Source organism: Macaca fascicularis, chromosome 20 (genome assembly GCF_037993035.2).
Source record: "Macaca fascicularis isolate 582-1 chromosome 20, T2T-MFA8v1.1".
In the NCBI taxonomy this organism is placed as follows: Eukaryota; Metazoa; Chordata; class Mammalia; order Primates; family Cercopithecidae; genus Macaca; species Macaca fascicularis.
In genome coordinates this window covers 73087999-73106523 of record NC_088394.1, presented here as the reverse complement: position 1 = coordinate 73106523, position 18525 = coordinate 73087999, and the positions used below count along the sequence as shown (strand labels likewise).

The 18525-nt window shown below is 47.5% G+C and overlaps 3 protein-coding genes across 10 annotated transcripts in view; 1 reads left to right on the top strand and 2 right to left on the bottom strand.

Annotated features, from left to right (window-relative positions):
• SYCE1L (synaptonemal complex central element protein 1 like) overlaps nt 1–7801 on the bottom strand; it is a 105698-nt gene extending 97897 nt beyond the window's left edge. Inside the window, exons 1-2 of the mRNA XM_005592602.5 lie at nt 7741–7801; nt 559–618 (exon numbers count right to left, since the gene is read on the bottom strand). Of these exons, the coding sequence (XP_005592659.3) occupies nt 559–618; nt 7741–7801 (121 nt within the window). The remainder of the gene's footprint in view (nt 1–558; nt 619–7740) is intronic.
• MON1B (MON1 homolog B, secretory trafficking associated) lies at nt 7614–16364 on the bottom strand. Of its 8 annotated transcripts, none has more exons than XM_065537077.2 (6): nt 16239–16364; nt 15540–15697; nt 13429–13767; nt 12055–12874; nt 11541–11688; nt 7614–9134 (listed from the first exon to the last, which is right to left on the bottom strand). In XM_065537077.2, exons 2-6 carry the CDS (start codon nt 15685–15687, stop codon nt 8934–8936), a joined length of 1656 nt encoding a protein of 551 aa, XP_065393149.1. In that variant the 5' UTR covers nt 15688–15697; nt 16239–16364; the 3' UTR covers nt 7614–8933. The 8 variants fall into 8 exon arrangements, with proteins under 8 accessions (XP_065393149.1, XP_073882850.1, XP_045238547.2 ...); XM_074026749.1 differs by having other exon boundaries at nt 13441–13767; XM_045382612.3 differs by lacking the exon at nt 16239–16364 and adding an exon at nt 15915–15989.
• A 101-nt stretch (nt 16365–16465) lies between these two features.
• LOC135968832 (uncharacterized) lies at nt 16466–18065 on the top strand. The gene is made up of 2 exons (XM_065537079.2): nt 16466–16808; nt 17493–18065. The coding sequence occupies exons 1-2, from the start codon at nt 16609–16611 to the stop codon at nt 17839–17841; spliced, it is 549 nt and encodes a 182-aa protein (XP_065393151.1). The 5' UTR covers nt 16466–16608; the 3' UTR covers nt 17842–18065.
• The last annotated feature ends 460 nt before the right edge of the window (nt 18066–18525 follow it).

The window sequence follows — 18525 nt, the reverse complement described above, 5'->3', positions numbered from 1 at the left end:
CAGAGTGGGAGAAGGGGAGGCTGCTGCTTTTGTTTGGAATAGACTGACATGATAGTATTTTAAGATGAGAATGGACTGGGGGTCTAACCTCTGGCCAGCACTGCCTCAGCTCTGATGTAGATACTGGGTGCACACTGGCTCCCAGATCTCCTGCAAAAAGCAAAGCAAGGTGCAAAACCAACTGCATTGCCATTTGTATGTAAAAGGGAAGACAAAAAAAAAAAAAACACATCCATGAATGCATTTTTTAAAAACCTCTGGAAAGATACTTAAGAATTGAAAAACAATAGCTGCTTGCCCGTGAGTCAGGGAAATGGATGTCTAGTGTGTGGGGAGAGGGAGGAGGGATGGCAGGGGAACTGGTTTTTCCTTTCCTTTAAACTTCTTGAATTTTAAACTGTGAGGCTGTATTCTTGGTTCAAAGAATTAAATTGTATAAGAGGGAGAAAGTGCAATGGGATAATTTCCTGAGGTTGTGAGTTGAGGTGGCTGAATTTGAACCATGTCTTTCTGACTTGAAACCCCAGGCTGAGGCTCAGAAACAAAGAGACACATGACCTTTCTGCAGCTTTATCACCATTGCCAGCAAGTCTTCAGTCTTCAAAGACTTGGCTTGCCCTGTAGAAACGAAAATCAAAATTACAGGACATAGCGAGAGTGAGAGGGGACAGAGAAGGGAAGTAGGAAGTCCCAGCGGGGTCTGCAGACACCCCTGGGCTGGGGCTAAGGATGGGATGAGAGACAGATTTCCATCCGAAGCAGGGCCCCCGTCTCTTGCCCTTGAGGTTTATGGTGTGTGCTAGATAAATCAGGACCCCGAAGGGTCACCTTCTCCCTGAGGGGTTAAAAGACACCACCACAAACATCCCCTTAATGAAACTCAGGGGTGAAAGAAGGGAATGCATGTTTGCTGATGCTGCTGTTCAAGATCATTATGAAGTTCTAACCAGAGCAATAGGGCAGGAAGATTTCATATGAATTTCTTTAAAATAATTATAGCTCATAATTTATACATTCTTAATGAACTTATAGATCTAGGTAATAGTTACTAATGGCTACTAACATCAGAAAAAGACAACTGGATATTATGAGCCTCTCTTTTTCTTTCTTTACCCTGCAGCTCCAGTTCAATGGATTTTTATTTTTATTTTTGATATAGAGAGTTTATTTCAGCTAAGTTGAGGACTGCAGCTCAGAGTGCACTTACAAGCTGTCTTGGGGAGTGCTCCCTATGAGCCTCTAGATGGAAGAACACAACATGGCTGATGAAGGATTTTTGCCCCAAAAACCCCCACCAAAACCAAAAAAGCCTGATGGAATCCCATCAGGTTTCCACATCTAAATACGAATTCAGAGGAAGTACAAAGGGCAGGAAAACACATTAAATGACACCACTGGGGATGTGCTCAATATCATGTGGACTGTGGGAAACTCCACAGGAAAACCTGTTTCTTCAACAAATAAGTTGCAAAGAAGAAAATGAGGGAGAGGGAAAAATCCTACAGATTAAAAAAGACTTGAGGCATATATCAATCAAGTAAATGAACAGACCTTATTTGAACCCTGATTCACCACACTTTTCACCATACATACTTCTATGTATATTTTAACATGAGCCTGTGTTACTTCTAAAATTCAAACAAGAAAAACCACAGGAAAATGTTAACATTAAAAAAAAATCCTTAAGTCTTGAAATCAATGGTAAAGGTCAAATCTCAGTGACCTACACCTCTCTAAGGAAAATTGAACAGAGAAGATGAAAGGCAGCTCGCAAACATGATAGCCAAAAAGTTAATGAAGAAACGCTTACCCACAATAGTATACAGTGAAAATTCCTTCTCCCTCAGTTCTCTAATTCTCCTCAGAGGCCACTAGCATTACAAGTTATGTGTAGGTACTTGGAGATAATTCAATGTATATACAAACATACCTCCCACATTTTCATTTTGCTTTTCATTTTGTTGTTGTTGTTTTTGAGATGGAGTCTGGCTCTGTTGCCCAGGCTGGAGTGCAGTGGCACGATCTCAGCTCACTGCAACCTCTGCCTCCCAAGTTCAAGTGATTCTCCTGCCTCAGCCTCCCGAGTAGTTGGGACTAAAGGCGCATGCCACCACGCCTGGCTAATTTTTTGTATTTTAGTAGAGACGGGGTTTTACTGTTTTGCCCAGGCTGGTCTCGAACTCCTGAGCTCAGGCAACCCACCCGCCTCGGCCTCCTAAAGTGCTAGGATTACAGGCGTGAGCCACCACGGCCAACTACATCCCACGTTTTCTTTTCTTTTCTTTTTTTTTGTTTTTGTTTTGTTATTTGAGACGGAGTCTTGCTCTGTCGCCCAGGCTGGAGTGCAGTGGGGTGATCTCAGCTTACTGCAAGCTCCGCCTCCCGGGTTCACACCATTCTCCTGCCTCAGCCTCCAGAGTAGCTGGGACTACAGGTGCCCGCCACCACACCAGGCTAATTTTTTTTTTTTTTTTTTTTTTTGTATTTTTAGTAGAGACGGGGTTTCACCATGTTAGCCAGGATGGTCTTGATCTCCTGACCTCGTGATCCGCACGCCTCAGCCTCCCAAAGTGCTGGGATTACAGATGTTTACAGACATGAGCCACTGCGCCTGGCCCACATCCCACATTTTCTACATAAGTGGTAGCATGGTGTACATGATGCACCCCATCTTGTATTTATCATTTGACAATGTACACCAGTGATCTTTTTATTCTTTTTAGTGGCTGCATGGCATTCCACTGTGTGGATATACCATAATTTCAAAACAATATCCTACTGATGGATATTTAAGCCGTTTACCTTATTTTGCTGTTACAAAGAATGCCACAATGATCATCTGCATTTGTGTTGTCAAGCTGCCATAACAAAGTACCACAAACTGGGTCTTCCCTCTGTGTCTGTGTCTTCACCTGCCACTCTCATATCTTTATGTATCTATATTTCCCTCTACTTATAAGGACACCAGCCATTGAATATGGCCCTCCCTAATCCAGTGTGACCTCCTCTTCACTAACTATATCTGCAAAGACCCTACTTCCAAATAAGTCACATTTCTGAATTTCTGGTGGATATGAATTTTGAAGGGACACAATTTAACCTAGTACATCATCCTTGTACATTATTCTTTGTGCTTGCATTAGAGTGTATCTACTGGGTACACATAGAGTACTACTTAGATGCTACTTGGTGGATCAAAGGTATGTATATTATGGAATTTGGCTGATAGGAAATTGCCTTTCACCTGTCTCAGGCCCAAAAATCATACTCTTACCAGGCAAGTATGTTTTTAATCTTCTTCATTTTTGTTTTGTTTTGTTTTGTTTTGTTTTTTGCTAACCGGCAAAAACTGTTTCATTTCAAACTTTCTGATAAATAAATACCAAAACTTTATTCATTTCCTCTTGATCAGAAATTCCACTCCTCGGAATGCCTCTTAAAGACATAATTAAGGATGGTGGGCGAGATGTTGTTTCACTGTTTATAATTTTAAACTCAGAAGTAACGGCTGGGCGCGGTGGTTCACGCCTGTAATCCCAGCACTTTGGGAGGCCAAGGCAGGTGGATCACCTGAGGTCAGGAGTTTGAGACCAGCCTGGCCAGTGTGGCAAAACCTCAACTCTACTAAAAATACAAAAATTAGCCGGACGTGTTGGTGTGTGCCTGTAACCCCAACTACTCAGGAGGCTGAGGCAGAAGAATTGCTTGAACCCAGAGGACAGAGGTTGCAGTGAGCCGAGATGGTACCATTGCATTTCAGCCTGGGCAACAGGAACAAAACTCTGTCTCAAAAAAAAAAAAAAAAAAAAAAAAGGAAATAACTTGAAGATACCTTAGGGGATTAATTACAGCATGTTTGTAGGATGAAATTCTTTGCAGCCATTAAAATCCATGTTGTAAATCAGGGTTTTTTAACCTGAGCTTATTAGATACTTTTTGAAGTATTTGGTGGTATGTTCACCTTCTTTATGTCTTTTTGTTTGGCCTGAAATCCTTTATAAATTATTATGTATTATTTTAATTTGCATTTTCATGTTTAAATTACATAATAAACACATGTAGAATAACTTACATAATAAACAAATGTGGAAGAAAAAAATTAAAAAGAAAAGTCTCCCCTCACCAGCAGCCCCTTCTCCAAGTCACTCCCCTTCCCAGAAGTAACCACTGCCAGCAGTTTGGTGACAACATTTGGTCTTTTAGTAAAATACATTTCATGTATTGCTCTAAATTTTACTTTCTGACTCAAGTAAAATTCTAAGAAAATTCAAACAAAGAAATACGTGACGTTAAAAATGAAATTTCCTCTTTTCTCCTTAATCCTAAATCTCACTGCTTCCCCTGATACAATCACTTGGAACAAGTTGGCATCCTGAGATATTTTTTAATTTCAAAAATATTCTTAATATTTTGGAAATAAGACAAAGAAGTAAAGCTACTTTAATAACAAGGGAAGGTGTTTGTGATTGTTTTATTTTTAGTACCTTATTATGAGAACTTTCAAATGCACATGAGAGTAGAGAAGACATTATGATTAACTCTCATATGCTCATTGTCCAGATCTGACAATTATTAATATTCACCCTATTTATTTCACCTATGCTTCTCCTGTGTTGAATTATTTTTAAGCAATGCCCAGGCTTCTTGACATTTTATTCCCAGATACTTCATCAGGAGTCTGAGCTACTTAAGGACATTATCTTAGATGACCCCAATCCTATAATCACAACTGACCAGATTAATACTCATCAGGTAACATCTCCCAATACCCAGGCTATGCATTAATTTCCTGATTGTCTCCACATCTTTTTTATGGCTGGCATTTGCAACCATTTCTGCAAAAGCTCCATCTGTGTTTTTCCTCTCTCTGCTTTCTAGTGCTAGTCATGAAATAAGGCCAAGAGTGGGTAACAAGTAAATCTTTTAAATAATCCAACTAACACTTTGACACACACACACACACACAAAGTCCATTACAAAAGAAAACGGCCAGCACAGTAAGAGCACCCTTGTAAACATTTTATTTTGAAATAATTTCAGATGTACACAAAAGTTGTAAAAATAGGCCACAGTGCCCCCATTTTGCCCTTATACCAGATTCCCCATTTGTGAGTGATTTTGAATAATAAGTTGCAGACAACTTGACTCATTACACCTTACTATTCCAGTGTCTATTTCCTATATACAAAGGGAATCTACCAGGTAACCACAGTACAACAATCAAAACCTGGATGTTAATACTGATCCAATATGAATATAGGATCCTCAGTTGCCATTCAAAATTTTCCCTCTTCTCCCTTATATTTTAAAATTATATATGACTACTTACATTTTTCTAAAAGAAAAATAAAACAATAAATCACAAAAATGCCTCTACCTCTGCAGTACTCCCAAAATCCAAATCCCTTGTCCAGAGTTATCACTCAGGCCTTTACCATTCAGACACTTTTTCTGTGCAACATACACAGGGCTATACCTTCCTCCATTTTTGTTTCAATCCCAACTGGCTTGTCTCTAATAAAAATAGGGTCTATTTTGGAGCTCCTTGTGTGTCAATAATAATCCTATCAACTTAAAATTTAATTTTTATACATTTAAATTAGAATTTATCTTTTTCTGCCTCTTAAAAAAAAAAAAATCCACCACAGAGACATTCCACAGCATGCACACATAAACCTAGACTTAGCCATTTATGTGACTGTTCCTTGTGTTGTGCCTGCATCAACACTCCAATGACCATTCCTGGTTCATACACTTATGTATTCTCCTATGATTACATAGCATGGGGACTGCAGAAGTGGAAGAGCATTTTAGATGCTAAAAATACTCTGCCAAACTGCCTCTAGCAAAGCCTTTACTTTGAGTCAGCTCTCTTCCCTGAGGTAGGAAAAGGCCTGTTTCTCTACAAGGTCATCAATACCAGATACTATTCTTCCCTTTATAAAGCCAATTTGATGGGCTAGAAATGGCAACTTGATACGTCTTTCAATTTTTCCTTTGCTAGTGAAGTCAGTCATAACTTTAATTTTGAGGAATTTGAAAGGTTGATACTAAAATAGTTTTTTAAAATTGTAGTGGCAGCTGTATTACACAGTTAATACATGAGATCTATTTGCATCTGTCTTACTTCCTTCTGTCCTTTGTTGAATGCTGGCACTTAGTATGTGGCTCTAATCTAAAACACCTCTCTGTGTGGAAGTTATTTCATTAGTCACACATTAAAAAATTACTGAACACCTACTTTACACCAAGCAGGCATTGTTTTAGGTGCAGGGGAGTGAGAGGTAAACAGTCTCTGTTCTCATGGAGCTCACATCCTAGGTCAGGTAATTAACAATAATCATTACTTTGATGTCTATATGGGTAGGTCTGGCAGGATGCAGTCTAGTGTGTTTATTCATACAGTGGTTTAAAGAGTGTGCAGAAAGGGGTGTTAGAGATAGATAAAAGTGGGACAGAAAGGTGACAACAGTTGAAGCATAGTGATGGGTACATGGGCTTTGTTTATGCTATTTTCTCTACGTTGGTACACTTTGAATACTTCCGTAACAACACAAAAAATGCTAGTGGCATACAAATGCATTACTGCCTTGGGAATTTTTTTTTCCTTTTTTTTTTTCTCTGTTGTCTGTGCTGGAGTACAGTGGCACAATGTCAGCTCACTGTAACCTCCGCCTCCTGGGTTCAAGCAATTCTCCTGCCTCAGCCTCCCAAGTACCTGGGGCTACAGGCACCTGCCAACCACACCTGGCCAATTTTTGTTTTTAGTAGAGACGAGGTTTCACCATGTTGGCCAGGCTGGTCTCGAACTCCTGACCTCAGGTAACCCACTCACCTCGGCCTTCCAAAGTGCTGGGATTACAGGAGTGAGCCACCAAGCCGGGCCAAGGAAGATATTTTTCTTCTTTTTTTCTGAGACTGAGTCTCGCTCTATCACACAGGCTGGAGTGCAGTGACGCGATCTCGGCTCACTGCAACCTCCGCCTCCCAGGTTCAAGAGATTCTCCTGCCTCAACTTCCTGAGTAGCTGGGATTACAGGTCCACGCCACCATATTCGGCTAATTTACATATATATATATAGTTTTTAGTAGAGAGGGTTTCACCATATTGGTCAGGCTGGTCTCGAACTCCTGACCTCGTCATCTGCCCGCCTCTGCCTCCCAAAGTGCTGGGATTACAGGTGTGAGCCTCCGTGCCCGGTCTGGGATTTTTTTTCTTTTGGATGGAATACGATTTCCAATAGCGTCTAGGCCGACACCCCTCCACCCTCCTTTGCCTGTCATTCAAGTCGATACCCTGGAGAAAAGAGGCTGTGGGGGAGGCCATGTTCGATTAAGAGGTTTAAGAGTCCATCAAAGTGTGGTAGGTGTTAGGTGTGAAATGGCGACATTGGGAATTACTGTTAATAAGGGGTGGCTGCAGCAAGGTGATTTTTATGAGAACATCCCCACCGCCCCACTTTTGTTTGAAGACTTGCGTACTGAACTATGTGTTGTTTACTTTCAACAACGTATTCACTAGAGTTGACAAAAGTTAATCTCGATGGTAAGAATATGCCTGTTAATTTATCTCCACTCTGCTGAACGGTTAAAAAATTGTTTTTCTTCAATAATAAAAGGCTTAACATTTTATTTAAAAAATATTGGAATATCATTATTTCATTATTGTAATGGGATGAATCCTCCCTCCTTTCTGCCCTGGTTGGAGAGAAAGGAGTACAGCCCACTTGCCCTCACTACCTTCAGCCTCCTCAGCGGCTTCTGGCGCCTCCACATTCAGAGGTTTCAGCTTCCCCGCCATTTTCCAACGCGGGGCCTGCGCGCGAGCCTTGCTTGATGACTGGTTGAAAAAGAAACCACGTGAGGGCGAAAGGCTTTTCACTACGCATGCGTGCAGTCCGCGGTTACGCCATCGGTTGACTTAGCAGTCAGTTCTGGGCAAGCGCGGAACACACTGCGCCCCGATTGCATGCTACAACCTTGAGGCTGTAACTCCACAAACAAGGGCAGAGCTAGGGTAATGGCCAGTTGGGGAGCGAGGGTAGTGTGCACACATACAAAACCCTAGGAAGGTCTCTCCTGCTTTAGGCTGCTTGTCTTGTGCAGGTTGTCAAAGTCTGGGACAGACGTGCATGTGCTATGTGGTGGTACACAATAGTTCGAGTCTGTTTTCGTTTACAAATCTTCATCAGAGTTTACGAGAGAGGGTTACTTATCTCTGTTTCACAGATGAGTAAAATGAGGCTTAGAAGCTAAGTGCATCTTTTATGTAAAAATGCTGGATTTCAGCCACTGTGTGCAGTCAGGTGCTTTGTGTCCTGGGTTCCACAGGTGGACACTAGAGGCCACCTTCTCATTAATGTTAGCAGCAGCCGGCATTGAGGGGGTCATTTCTGGCAGGGTAAAGATGAAGAAAACTACAAGAAGGGCAAAGGAATATCCTTGTGGGTCTTACTTTTAGGACTTTTATGTAGTTTTTTTCTTTAATACCCTCAGGCCAGTTCCAAGCATAGCGTGGCCCTGAAGTGCCAATTCCAGCACCCCTGTGGGCCACCCTAGAGACCTTGGCCAGATCTGGACACTCACGGCTGAGATTCAACTGAGGAGGCAGACCCCTGAAGCAAGTTTGGAGGGGACAATCCCTCACAGAGGCTAGAGCATCATTCAAGTGGAGGAGATGAGACAGAGGGAAGGGAGAGGGAGGCCTAAGGATTTCCCCAGAGGTGGAGGTGCATGACCAGGCAAGGAAAGCAGCCTGCTCGCCTGGCTGTTGCCACCATCTCTTTCATAGATGGGCCTTCAGATCTTGCCCCATTGCCTAGGGAGACAATGACTAGCCACGGACACACCCCCACCCACACTTCCAGGGTGGACAGAAGGTAAAAAACAAAGGTGGTTGCTCCCAGCACTGCCTGGTCTGGGAGCTCCATCTATCAGAGTCCAGTGAACAAGCCATTGTGGGCAGCTTGGTCCGTAGAAGGGGCTGGTGGTGTGGAGTACTTGGGTGGGTAGCGAATGAAGAGCCGGTCCTCCTCTTTCTTCACCCAGCGCAGGAGTTTGGTCACTACCAAGATTGCACCTGCCTTGGTCACCAGAGGGCTGAGGCAGGTATAGAGCTCGAATTTGGAGGTCACCTGGGGGTTTGGGAGGAGACAGAGTCAGATGGGCCAGAGCTGGCTATGGACAACCCTGTCTACCCCAATGCAGCTGCATGTCTGCCTCCTGCAACCTGGAACCTGTACCTGGGAGCACCTCCTACCGGGTGCTGCCTAGATACTGGGCTAAGGTAGGTAAGCTGATATTGTGCAACTAATGAGCCAAGGGTCAGCGGGACCTAGTGGCTTCAACTGGGTGATGCTGGTTGTGTTTGTGGGTACTCTCTAGACCTGTCTGCTCATCTGGGGACTGGGGAACACAGTAACAATGTTTAATATTCTGTCAGTAACCTATTGTGTACAAGGTCCTGCTCTAAGCTCATACAACTATGTTTTCCTCATCAACAGCCAGGAATTAATATAAAGAGGAACTCAAGTTATGCCTCATACTAAATGGAGAGGCCTGATCCCACAAGGTCACTAGTGCCTTTCCTGTGCCACCTCCAAGAGCTCTCCCCTTCACTCCCTCTGCTCCGGCCATTCTGCACTTTCCTTGCTATTCCTCAAACATAGCCAGGCTCAGTCCCACCTCACAGCACATCAGTCCCTTCCCTCTGCCAGGTGTACTCTTCCTCCTGATAGCCATGTAGCTCAATACCTCCTTACTGCACTCAGATGCCATCTCCTCAGGGAGGCCACTCTGATCACTTGGTTTAAAATTCTGGTCCTAACATATCTTATTTTTTTGTTGTTGTTTGTTTTTTGTTTTTGACACAGAGTCTCACTATTGCCCAGGCTGGAGTGCAGTGGCATGGTCTCAGCTCACTGCAACCTCCGCCTGCCAGGTTCAAGCGATTCTCCTGCCTCAGCCTCCCGAGTAGCTGGGATTACAAGCGCATGCCACCAAGCTCGGCTAATTTTTTGTATTTTTAGTAGAGATGGGGTTTCACCCTGTTGGCCAGGCTGGTCTCAGACTCCTAACCTTGTGACCCGCAGCCCCCTCTCCACCCCTATTTGGCCTGCCAAAGTGCTGGGATTATAGGCGTGAGCCACTGCACCCGGCCCATATCTTGGGTTTTAAATTCCAATCTCTACTAAAAGGTACAAAGGCTCCATGGAGAAATGGCTGAGTTGAGGACTGGAATAGAGAAAGTCAAGTAAGATGTGCTCACATAGTGAAGGGGACGTGTCAGAGACGCAGGGATCAGCCTGGCTGAATCAGGGTACCCACTGGCTAAATCAGAGGCAATTTGAACACCAAAGTAAATGCTAGAGAAAGATTTTAACTCACTGAATTAAAGAAAAATCCATGAGATAATATTGATAGAAAATTAAAAATTCAATAAATAGAAGAAAAAGTTATTCCTTTTTTTTTTTTTTTTGAAGTGCAGTGGCACGATGTCGGCTCACTGCAACCTCCGCCTCCCAGGTTCAAGTGATTCTCCTGCCTCAGCCTCATGAATAGCTGAGATTACAGGCACACACCACCACACCCAGCTAACTTTTGTATTTTTAGTAGAAACGGGGTTTCACCATGTTGGCCAGGCTGGTCTCGAACTCCTGACCTCAAGTGATCTGCCCGCCTCAGCCTCCCAAAGTGCTGGGATTACAGGTGTGAGCCATCACATCCGGCCCCATGTTATTCTTTATAGTAAAATCCCAACCAATGAATGTAGAAAGAATGATGGAGTTAGGAAAACCACTGTCTGGCCAGGTGTGGTTTTCACCACACCCTTTATAACTCTTCATGAATATAAATATAAAAACTCTTTATATTGTTTTTGCGACTTCTTTAAAATGAAAGTTAAAAAAATTTAAAAACAAAATCCTTAGCCTAGGACAATGCCTGATCCACAGCAGTCATGCAATAAATTAATAAATATGCATTACATGGCAGGGCCTGGGGGAAGGTGCCATTTCTGATGAGGTCCCCTTCTCTGGCCTCCCTCAGTAGTTGACCTTCAGCAAACCCCTAGGAAGTGAGGGCTGGAGCCCAGAGGAGACCCAAGGGAAGGGCACCCCAGGTGGAGGGCACAGCAAGGGACCAAGCCTACAGTGTCTGAGGACTGCTGGGGACTCATGGAGTCATAATGAGCTGGTGATGAATGGGGTACCTCCAGACACATGGACTGGGCTACTAGGGAACTGGCAGGCACAGCAATGGTGGTTAATGGAGCCTCTGGAAAGTCAAAGACACTGTCCTGGTTGCTAATCGGGGAAAAGCACATAGAAGGGTGAGGCTAATGTCGGATTAGAGTCACGGTCATTAGTTGTCAGGGGCTTCAAAGATGTGTGTGTAAAGGCAGGGACAGTGTCGCAGGCAAGGCACAGCCCAGCCAGAGGCCTGCTGTGTTTGGTGGAGGCACTATGGCTGGAGGGGATACAATATAGGGAAAGGAGGCTTGAAGTGGGGAATCAATTCACTCAGAGCCCTGCCCAACTTACCCAGGCCAGCAGTGTCTCCTTCTCAGCCACGTGGTAAATGAGACGCAGGGGTCGGGAGGTGTTGTGGAGACGAGCATGCAGGCGGTGGTACAGGTCCGACAGCCGCTGCCGCTCCTCCTCTCTGCTGTAGGGGGCCTCTAGCTCAGGGCTGCCATGATGAAGGGAAAGATTAGTCCAGGGCCTTCTTGGCTGGCCCATTTCCTCCCTCAGTCTAGAGATTTCAATTAAGTTAGGGAGCTGAGCCTCTCCCATGAGACCTGAGGATTCTCAGGGGTTGGAGGCTGACCTTTCCTCATGAAACTAGGGGATTCCCTGAGTACTAGGGCCCTGCTCTCCACCAGAAGAGGGGGATTCCTTTAGGTCCATGACTGATGCTCCATCATCAGAGACTTGTTCTGTTCCCTCTTTCTTAAGCATGGCCGGTTATCTCTCCTGAGTCACATCCCTGAGATGCTGAACTTCCTGGTTTGACAGGCCTTCCCACCCAGCCAGTTGCCTTAGGGTCAGGGCCTACCTGGTAAACTGGGGCAGTTGGCGGTGGTGGTCAGGGATGTCCAGTGGCTTATACAGGAAGTGCCGGAGGCCCGGCGCCCCCACAGCCTGCACGCTGTAGGCAGGAGCACTGGCTGATGAGGCATTAGAGAAGCCGGCAGCCTCCCCAAGAACACGCATGGCACCAAGGGCATGCATCCCGTCTTCGACCAGGCGCCGGCAGGCGGCCATGGCATGGAAGGCTTCACGTTGGGTGCCAAGCAGCAGCAGGCAAACAGGCATAGCATCCAGGCGGGCCACGTAGGCGTAGAAAAAACCATCAGGGTTGAAGCGGGGCAGGCACACTGGTGCCCAAGCCTCACCCGCCGCAAAGGCTGGTGCACCCACCCAGTCGAGCAGCAACTGCAGGTCAGCTGGGTCCAGCCGGCACTCGGCCAGCACATTCCGCTCCTGGGCTGCTGTTATCAGTCGACCGCCTACTGCCAGCACTGACAGCGCCAGGCCAGGCGCTGTGCAACGTCGGAGGAGCGCACCCAGTGCGTCTCGCAGCGGGCGGGCAAGGGGCACACAGCGCACGGCACCCAGGAGCAGGGCTCCTGGGTCCTGCTCCACACTGTCCAGAAGTCGGTCCAGTGTGCGCTCCGAGCCAGCCAGCAGGCGGCGGAGGTCATAGTTCTGCTTGTGTGCGAAGATGCGGGCGACACTTGCACGTGTCAGCGTGCTCACGATCTGTGCGTGCACAGCTAGCAGCTCCCCCCGCAGTTGGGCTGCTGACTGAGAAGTCCGTGACATGGCCACGAGCAACAGTGGGCCCTGTTGTAGGAACACCAGCTTGTGGTCCTCTGGGGAAGGGAGGGGTAAGAAGAGGGGGTAGAGCTGGATCAGGAATGACCAGAGGGAGACAGTGGGGCTCTTCCGCTCTCTCCTACCATACACACACCGGGCCCCAGTCCACACGATCACTCTGTGGGCACCTGGACTGGGGTAAGGATAAGCTGGAGGAATCTGGACATTTGCAGAGACATGATGGGATGGCCAAAGGAACAGGTAGGTTAGATACACAGCATGGAGCAGGGGCAGGTGGGAAGAGATGGTACAAGGGCTGACACAGAGCCGGAAAGACACAGCTTAGCCACACAGCCCCCCCAGTCATGCTCTCAGGCAACACAGAAGTATCCAGCTAGTCACTCAGATCCCAGCAAGTCAATCATTCAGAAACCAGCAGGCCAGACAGAGATGAACCCCCCCCACCTCCCACCACTGACAGTTAGAGCCCTGGCTGACCATCCACACACATGGACCCAACCCTGGCTGGCTGGATAGTGCCTGAGGCAGGCAGACGGACCTACCCATGCCAGCCATATTCCCGGTCACTGTCCCCCATTCTGCCTCCCACCTGTTTGCTCACCAGCGTAGATGGCGCGGATGGTATCTCCTGCACTCTGCACAAAGGACACCAGGGCGGTCATTACACCCATGGTAGCCGACAGCGCCTCCACACTACCGTACCGCGAGTAGATGGGCTTGCCAGCCTCACTCAGCACAAACACATGCTTCCGCTGGCTGCGCCACTCCTCATCACTGGGGTCCCCGCCCTGGCCTCCAGAGCTACTCTCAGGGCTACGCGTGGGACTATTCTCAGGGGCTGCAGGACTCCAGAGCTGAGAGGTACTTGACGGGGCCTCTGACTGGGGCGGTGGTGATGGGCTGGGTGGCTGGTCCTTGTCCTTGGATCCTGAAAGGGAGCCCCTGGTGGGTCATCTGCATTTGAACCCCTAACCCCACATCCCCAAGGACCCACCAAATATCTACTAGCCCCTCCAGGAGCCCTGCATGCTGACACAGACCTCCAAGTGTCTCCTATGCCCCTCAATGACAAATGACTGCCCTGGGACCCCGCAATGATCTTCCTAAAACCCTAATAAACCAACACATTCTCATTGTCATTCCACTGGACCTGCTATGTTCCTACAGACCAATTACTTCCTTTTCAATAACTGTCATTCCCAAGTCTTCAAAGCACCCCATTGACTCTGGATGATGATTATTCGTCTCCAATAATCCCCCATTAACTCCTCCGACCCCTGTTTTTTCACCTGATATCTGCTCACCCAATGGCCACCCTTAACATATATTAATATCTTAAGTATCTGAATGCCCCTTCCCCCATCACTACCCTATCAGTGATGCCCACTGATAGGTGATGACCCCTACTAACTCTCCTGGTTGCCCATTCATATTCTTGGTAATGTCCAGTATTTCTCCCAGTGACTGTCATTAATATCCACTAACACCCAGATCTTTAGGACTCCCCTAATCCATTATTCACTCCCACTGTGGTTCACAAACACCCCAATGACCCCACTTTAACAATCATTAACACCTGGTTTTTCAGTGATCCTCCATGACTGCCCTGATCCACAATTTATTCTACTCCATGTCCACTCCTCCCGCCCCCAACAATGACCATCATTAACCTCCACTAACACCCAGCACTTCAGAGACCTTCGCTCACTCCCCTGACCACCTTCAATCTCATTGATATCCACTCCCCTCCGTACAGTAACCATTATAATATCCACTAACACACAAGACTTTAATGACTTCCACTGCCCCTCCCCATGACCATCATTAACATTCACGAAAACCCACAACTTCAATGGCCTCTACTGACACATCCATTTATTCCCATTCATCCCCCAATGACAGTCATTATTATCCATGTGCAGCTATGTCTCAATAATTTTCCCATGAAATCCCAATAATTGCATATTCTCTCATTGACATTCCCATGACTGACACTCCCATGTCCCCAAATATCATTACTCCCTCCTAATAACTGCTCTTACCTGCTATTAATTCCCAAGTCCTCAACCTCCCCACCCACATTTATTCTCACATCACTGATCCTTCCCAATGATTCCATTTGCATCCACTAGTTCCAAAGTGATCAATGGTACAGACTTCTCAGTGACTTCCATTAAATCCCAAATGAACAACTTTACACATCCACTAATATTTGGTTCCTTAAAGACTTCCCAACAGCCTACCAATGACTTCAATGATGTAAATACTCTGAGTGCCCATGGAACTTCACTGATTCCCCTTCCCACTTCTATTATTTAATAAATAACACCCTACTCCTCAAAAACACTAACTTCTAAACAGTACTCCTTGGAGTCTATTGACTTTCTTCTGCGCATTCTTTGACCTAAACACTCTAAATCCTCAGTGACCCTCTTTGGTTCTAACAGCCCCCTTTCTGATTCTTCAATGACCTAAACTCACACCAAACTCCCAGTGAACACCCGTTGACATCCAATGACTTCCTCAGTGAAGTAAACTACACCATGTGTCCACAATGACCTCCTCCTGACCCGGCTATGGTTTAAGCCACTTCTCTTGAGTCCCAAACGACTCCCTACTCATCACCCACTGACCCTCCCCCCGTTCAACAATGACAACCCCTAAGGATCCATTTTAAGACCCCACTAAGTGGAGTCATACCTGTTTCCTCCAGGCCCTCGCCTTCGGGATCCAGTGGGACCGGGTGAACCCCTCCACCTTCTCTAGTTTCCTCACTGGGGAACTGCGTGTCCTCCAAGTCCTCCGCGCCCCCGGGGACCGGGGCAGCAGTGTCTCCTCCGGCCTCCATCTGCACATCCCTGAAGGGGAGGGGAATCGAGGGTGACGGGCGGTGAAAGAAACTTCTGAAAAGACTTTATAGAGTCAGGCCCCTTTGGACACACTCCTACTGCTTGTTTCCCCACGGATTTCAATAGGACGAGACATTCAAAAACATGCCCAAATACGTGCCCCCTCCAACACTTTCCGAAAAGAGGAGACTCTAATGGGCCTCAGGAAATAGAGATATACAAACACCTGTTTTAACCCCGAATCTCAACTGGCCGGGTACCATTACTTCCCCGTAGCGGCGGTGGCATCACACTTCCGGGTGCGGCCGGGGAGGTGCCACACTTCCGGGTGCGACGCCCCCAGAAAACGCTTCCGGTTGCGGAGCTTTATTGGCTCCCCGCGGCGTCCCTCTCCCGTCGCCTACAGGTGTCCCCTCATAATTGAGATGGTGCGGGCTACTTCCGGATCTACGTCAGGTCTGTTCGGGAGCTGAATGAGACCTCTCTGCCTTCCCTTCAACGCATCCGGCTACGGCTGCTAATCCGGGAGAGCTAGGCCCACTTCGCTTACCGGTGGTTGTTGGCGTGAGGGGGGCGCGGCTCGCTCTAGCCAATCCCAGAGTACAGAGGGCGAGACCCCCTTCTTTCTGGGCCAATCGAGATAAGCCGCCTCATTTCCCCGCTGTCTACGCCCCCCGCCAAACCCTAACCAATACTGTACGTTCTGTTGCGTTTGCACCCGCCCATCCATTGATTGACGTTTCCCTCGACCCAATCGAAGGCTCGAGCCTATTCCTCGTTTCACAAGAGGACTTTTGCAGCCTAAGTCCGCATGGATACCTGTGCCGGACCCACAAACCGGCTCTCCCAGAACTAAGGCAACTCCACTTTCTCTTATCCCTTAACCCTGCCAAGAAAGTCAAGGGAGGGGAGAGACGCGAATGCTTGACGGGCAGTCGCCGCTTCCAATCAGCGTGCTGCGCCGAGTCTGGTCAGTCTATAGGAATCGGATCCTAAAGAGGCAGGTCTCGCAGAAGGAGGAAGTATTCGTTGGTCACTCCGTGTTCACGCAAAGGGCTTGGCGGTCTTTGGAAAAAAGGAAGCGCGAGCCACGTACATCCTCGTGGCGCCTGGCTAGGGGGTATGCGAAGGCAAAGCTCAGGCTGATTTGGATTTGTCCAGACGCGCAAAAAGCCCGGCTGACCTCACTTGCGTGGGCAGCGTCAGCGGGCAGGAATGTGCAAAGGAAAGCCCAGGCCCACCGGAGGTGCGCGTGTGGGCGCGGCCAAGAGACCGCTGAGTCCTGACTGGCCGAAGGCGAGGCCGCGTCGATCTCCGCACGCCACCCTTGGCTAGCGCGACGGCCCCTGCACCTGGGGCCCGTCCCCTGTAAGGTCTACACTTCCCTGGAAAGTAGAGCGCAGCGGCTGGATAGGATCTTACTCGGGTGTTGCCAGCAGCCGCAGCCTGCAAGCTGCGAGGTGTTAGGGCGGCCAGGGGAAGGAAGGTGGTCCTAGCTGACAATGTTAGCCTGAGGGCGAACGCGGGTGTAGACGCGCCTGGTCTAGACTGCCCATCTCCTTTGCTCTTGGGGTCTCTTGACTGTCTCTTCCTGCGACTCACCGAGCCTGTCTCGGGGTGTCTGCCTGCGCCCCTGTCTCTTCCTGTATTTGTGTCTCTGAATGTGTAAATGAACACCTTTACACATCCACCTGTGCTCTCCTTCCCCATCTCTCTACCTCCGCCTCTTTCTCTGGGTCTTGGTCTCTCGGTAGTTCTTTAGCTTTCTGACGGCATTTCACTTACTTCCCACCCTCTCTCCCAGGGCAGAACAGCGGCGCCCCAAGGGTCCTCGAGGTCCTATCGGATCCCGCAGCTCCGTCCCCTGCGGGTTCCCACGTCTACCAGCAGCTGGGGGAAGAACTCCGTCAGCCCAGGGCAGGGGCGGGCACTCACTTGGACCAGGACCTGCCCGACGCCCCCCGGTCCGCCGGGCGAACGGGTCGTCACTTCCTGTGATCAGTTTGGGAAAAGGCCCTGGGGGCCCTGCCACCGGCGAGTGTGGGAACCCAGGGTTCGAATTCCCGCCCCGACGCTGCTTCCGGACCGAAAGCCCCCTGAACGCCTTACCCCATGTGCCCTGGGCCTCGGTTTCTCCACCAGTGAAACAATGATGGGAATCGCTTGACGTGAAGTGAGTGGAGGTGCTGGCACACTTCGAGTGATTGCTAAGTGGAAGCCTTTGGTACTAGTTAGGAGAATTATTTTAATTACAGTATAGTTAGGGTAATGAATTCCAAATACCAATGTAGCATCATGTGCCTTATATACAATAGATAATCGATAAGTAATGAAATATTAAATTTACATAAAGCAATAAATTTATGTGCCTACAAAATATATTTACCTAATACATTTACAAGTACATAATATATAATAAACATGTAAAAAAGTACAATAAAATAATAGCATCTTATAAGCAAACTTATTTATTTCTTAATCTCGCTATGTTATCCAGCCTAGAGTGCAGTGGCGAGATGTTGACTTATTGCAGCCTCCGCCTCCCGGGTTCAAGCAATTCTCCTGCCTCAGCCTCCGGAGTAGCTGGGATTACAGGTGCCCGCTACCACGTCCGGCTAATTTTTGTATTTTTAGTAGAGACGGGGTTTCGCCATGTTGGCCAGGCTGGTCTTGAACTCCCGACCTCAGGTGATCCACCTGCCTCAGCTTCCCAAAGTGCTGGGATTACAGGCGTGAGCCACCATGCCAAGCCTAGTGCTACACACTTTAAACAACCAGATCTCGCAATAACTCCCTCACTCACTATCACCAAGAGGATGGTGCTAAACCATTCATGA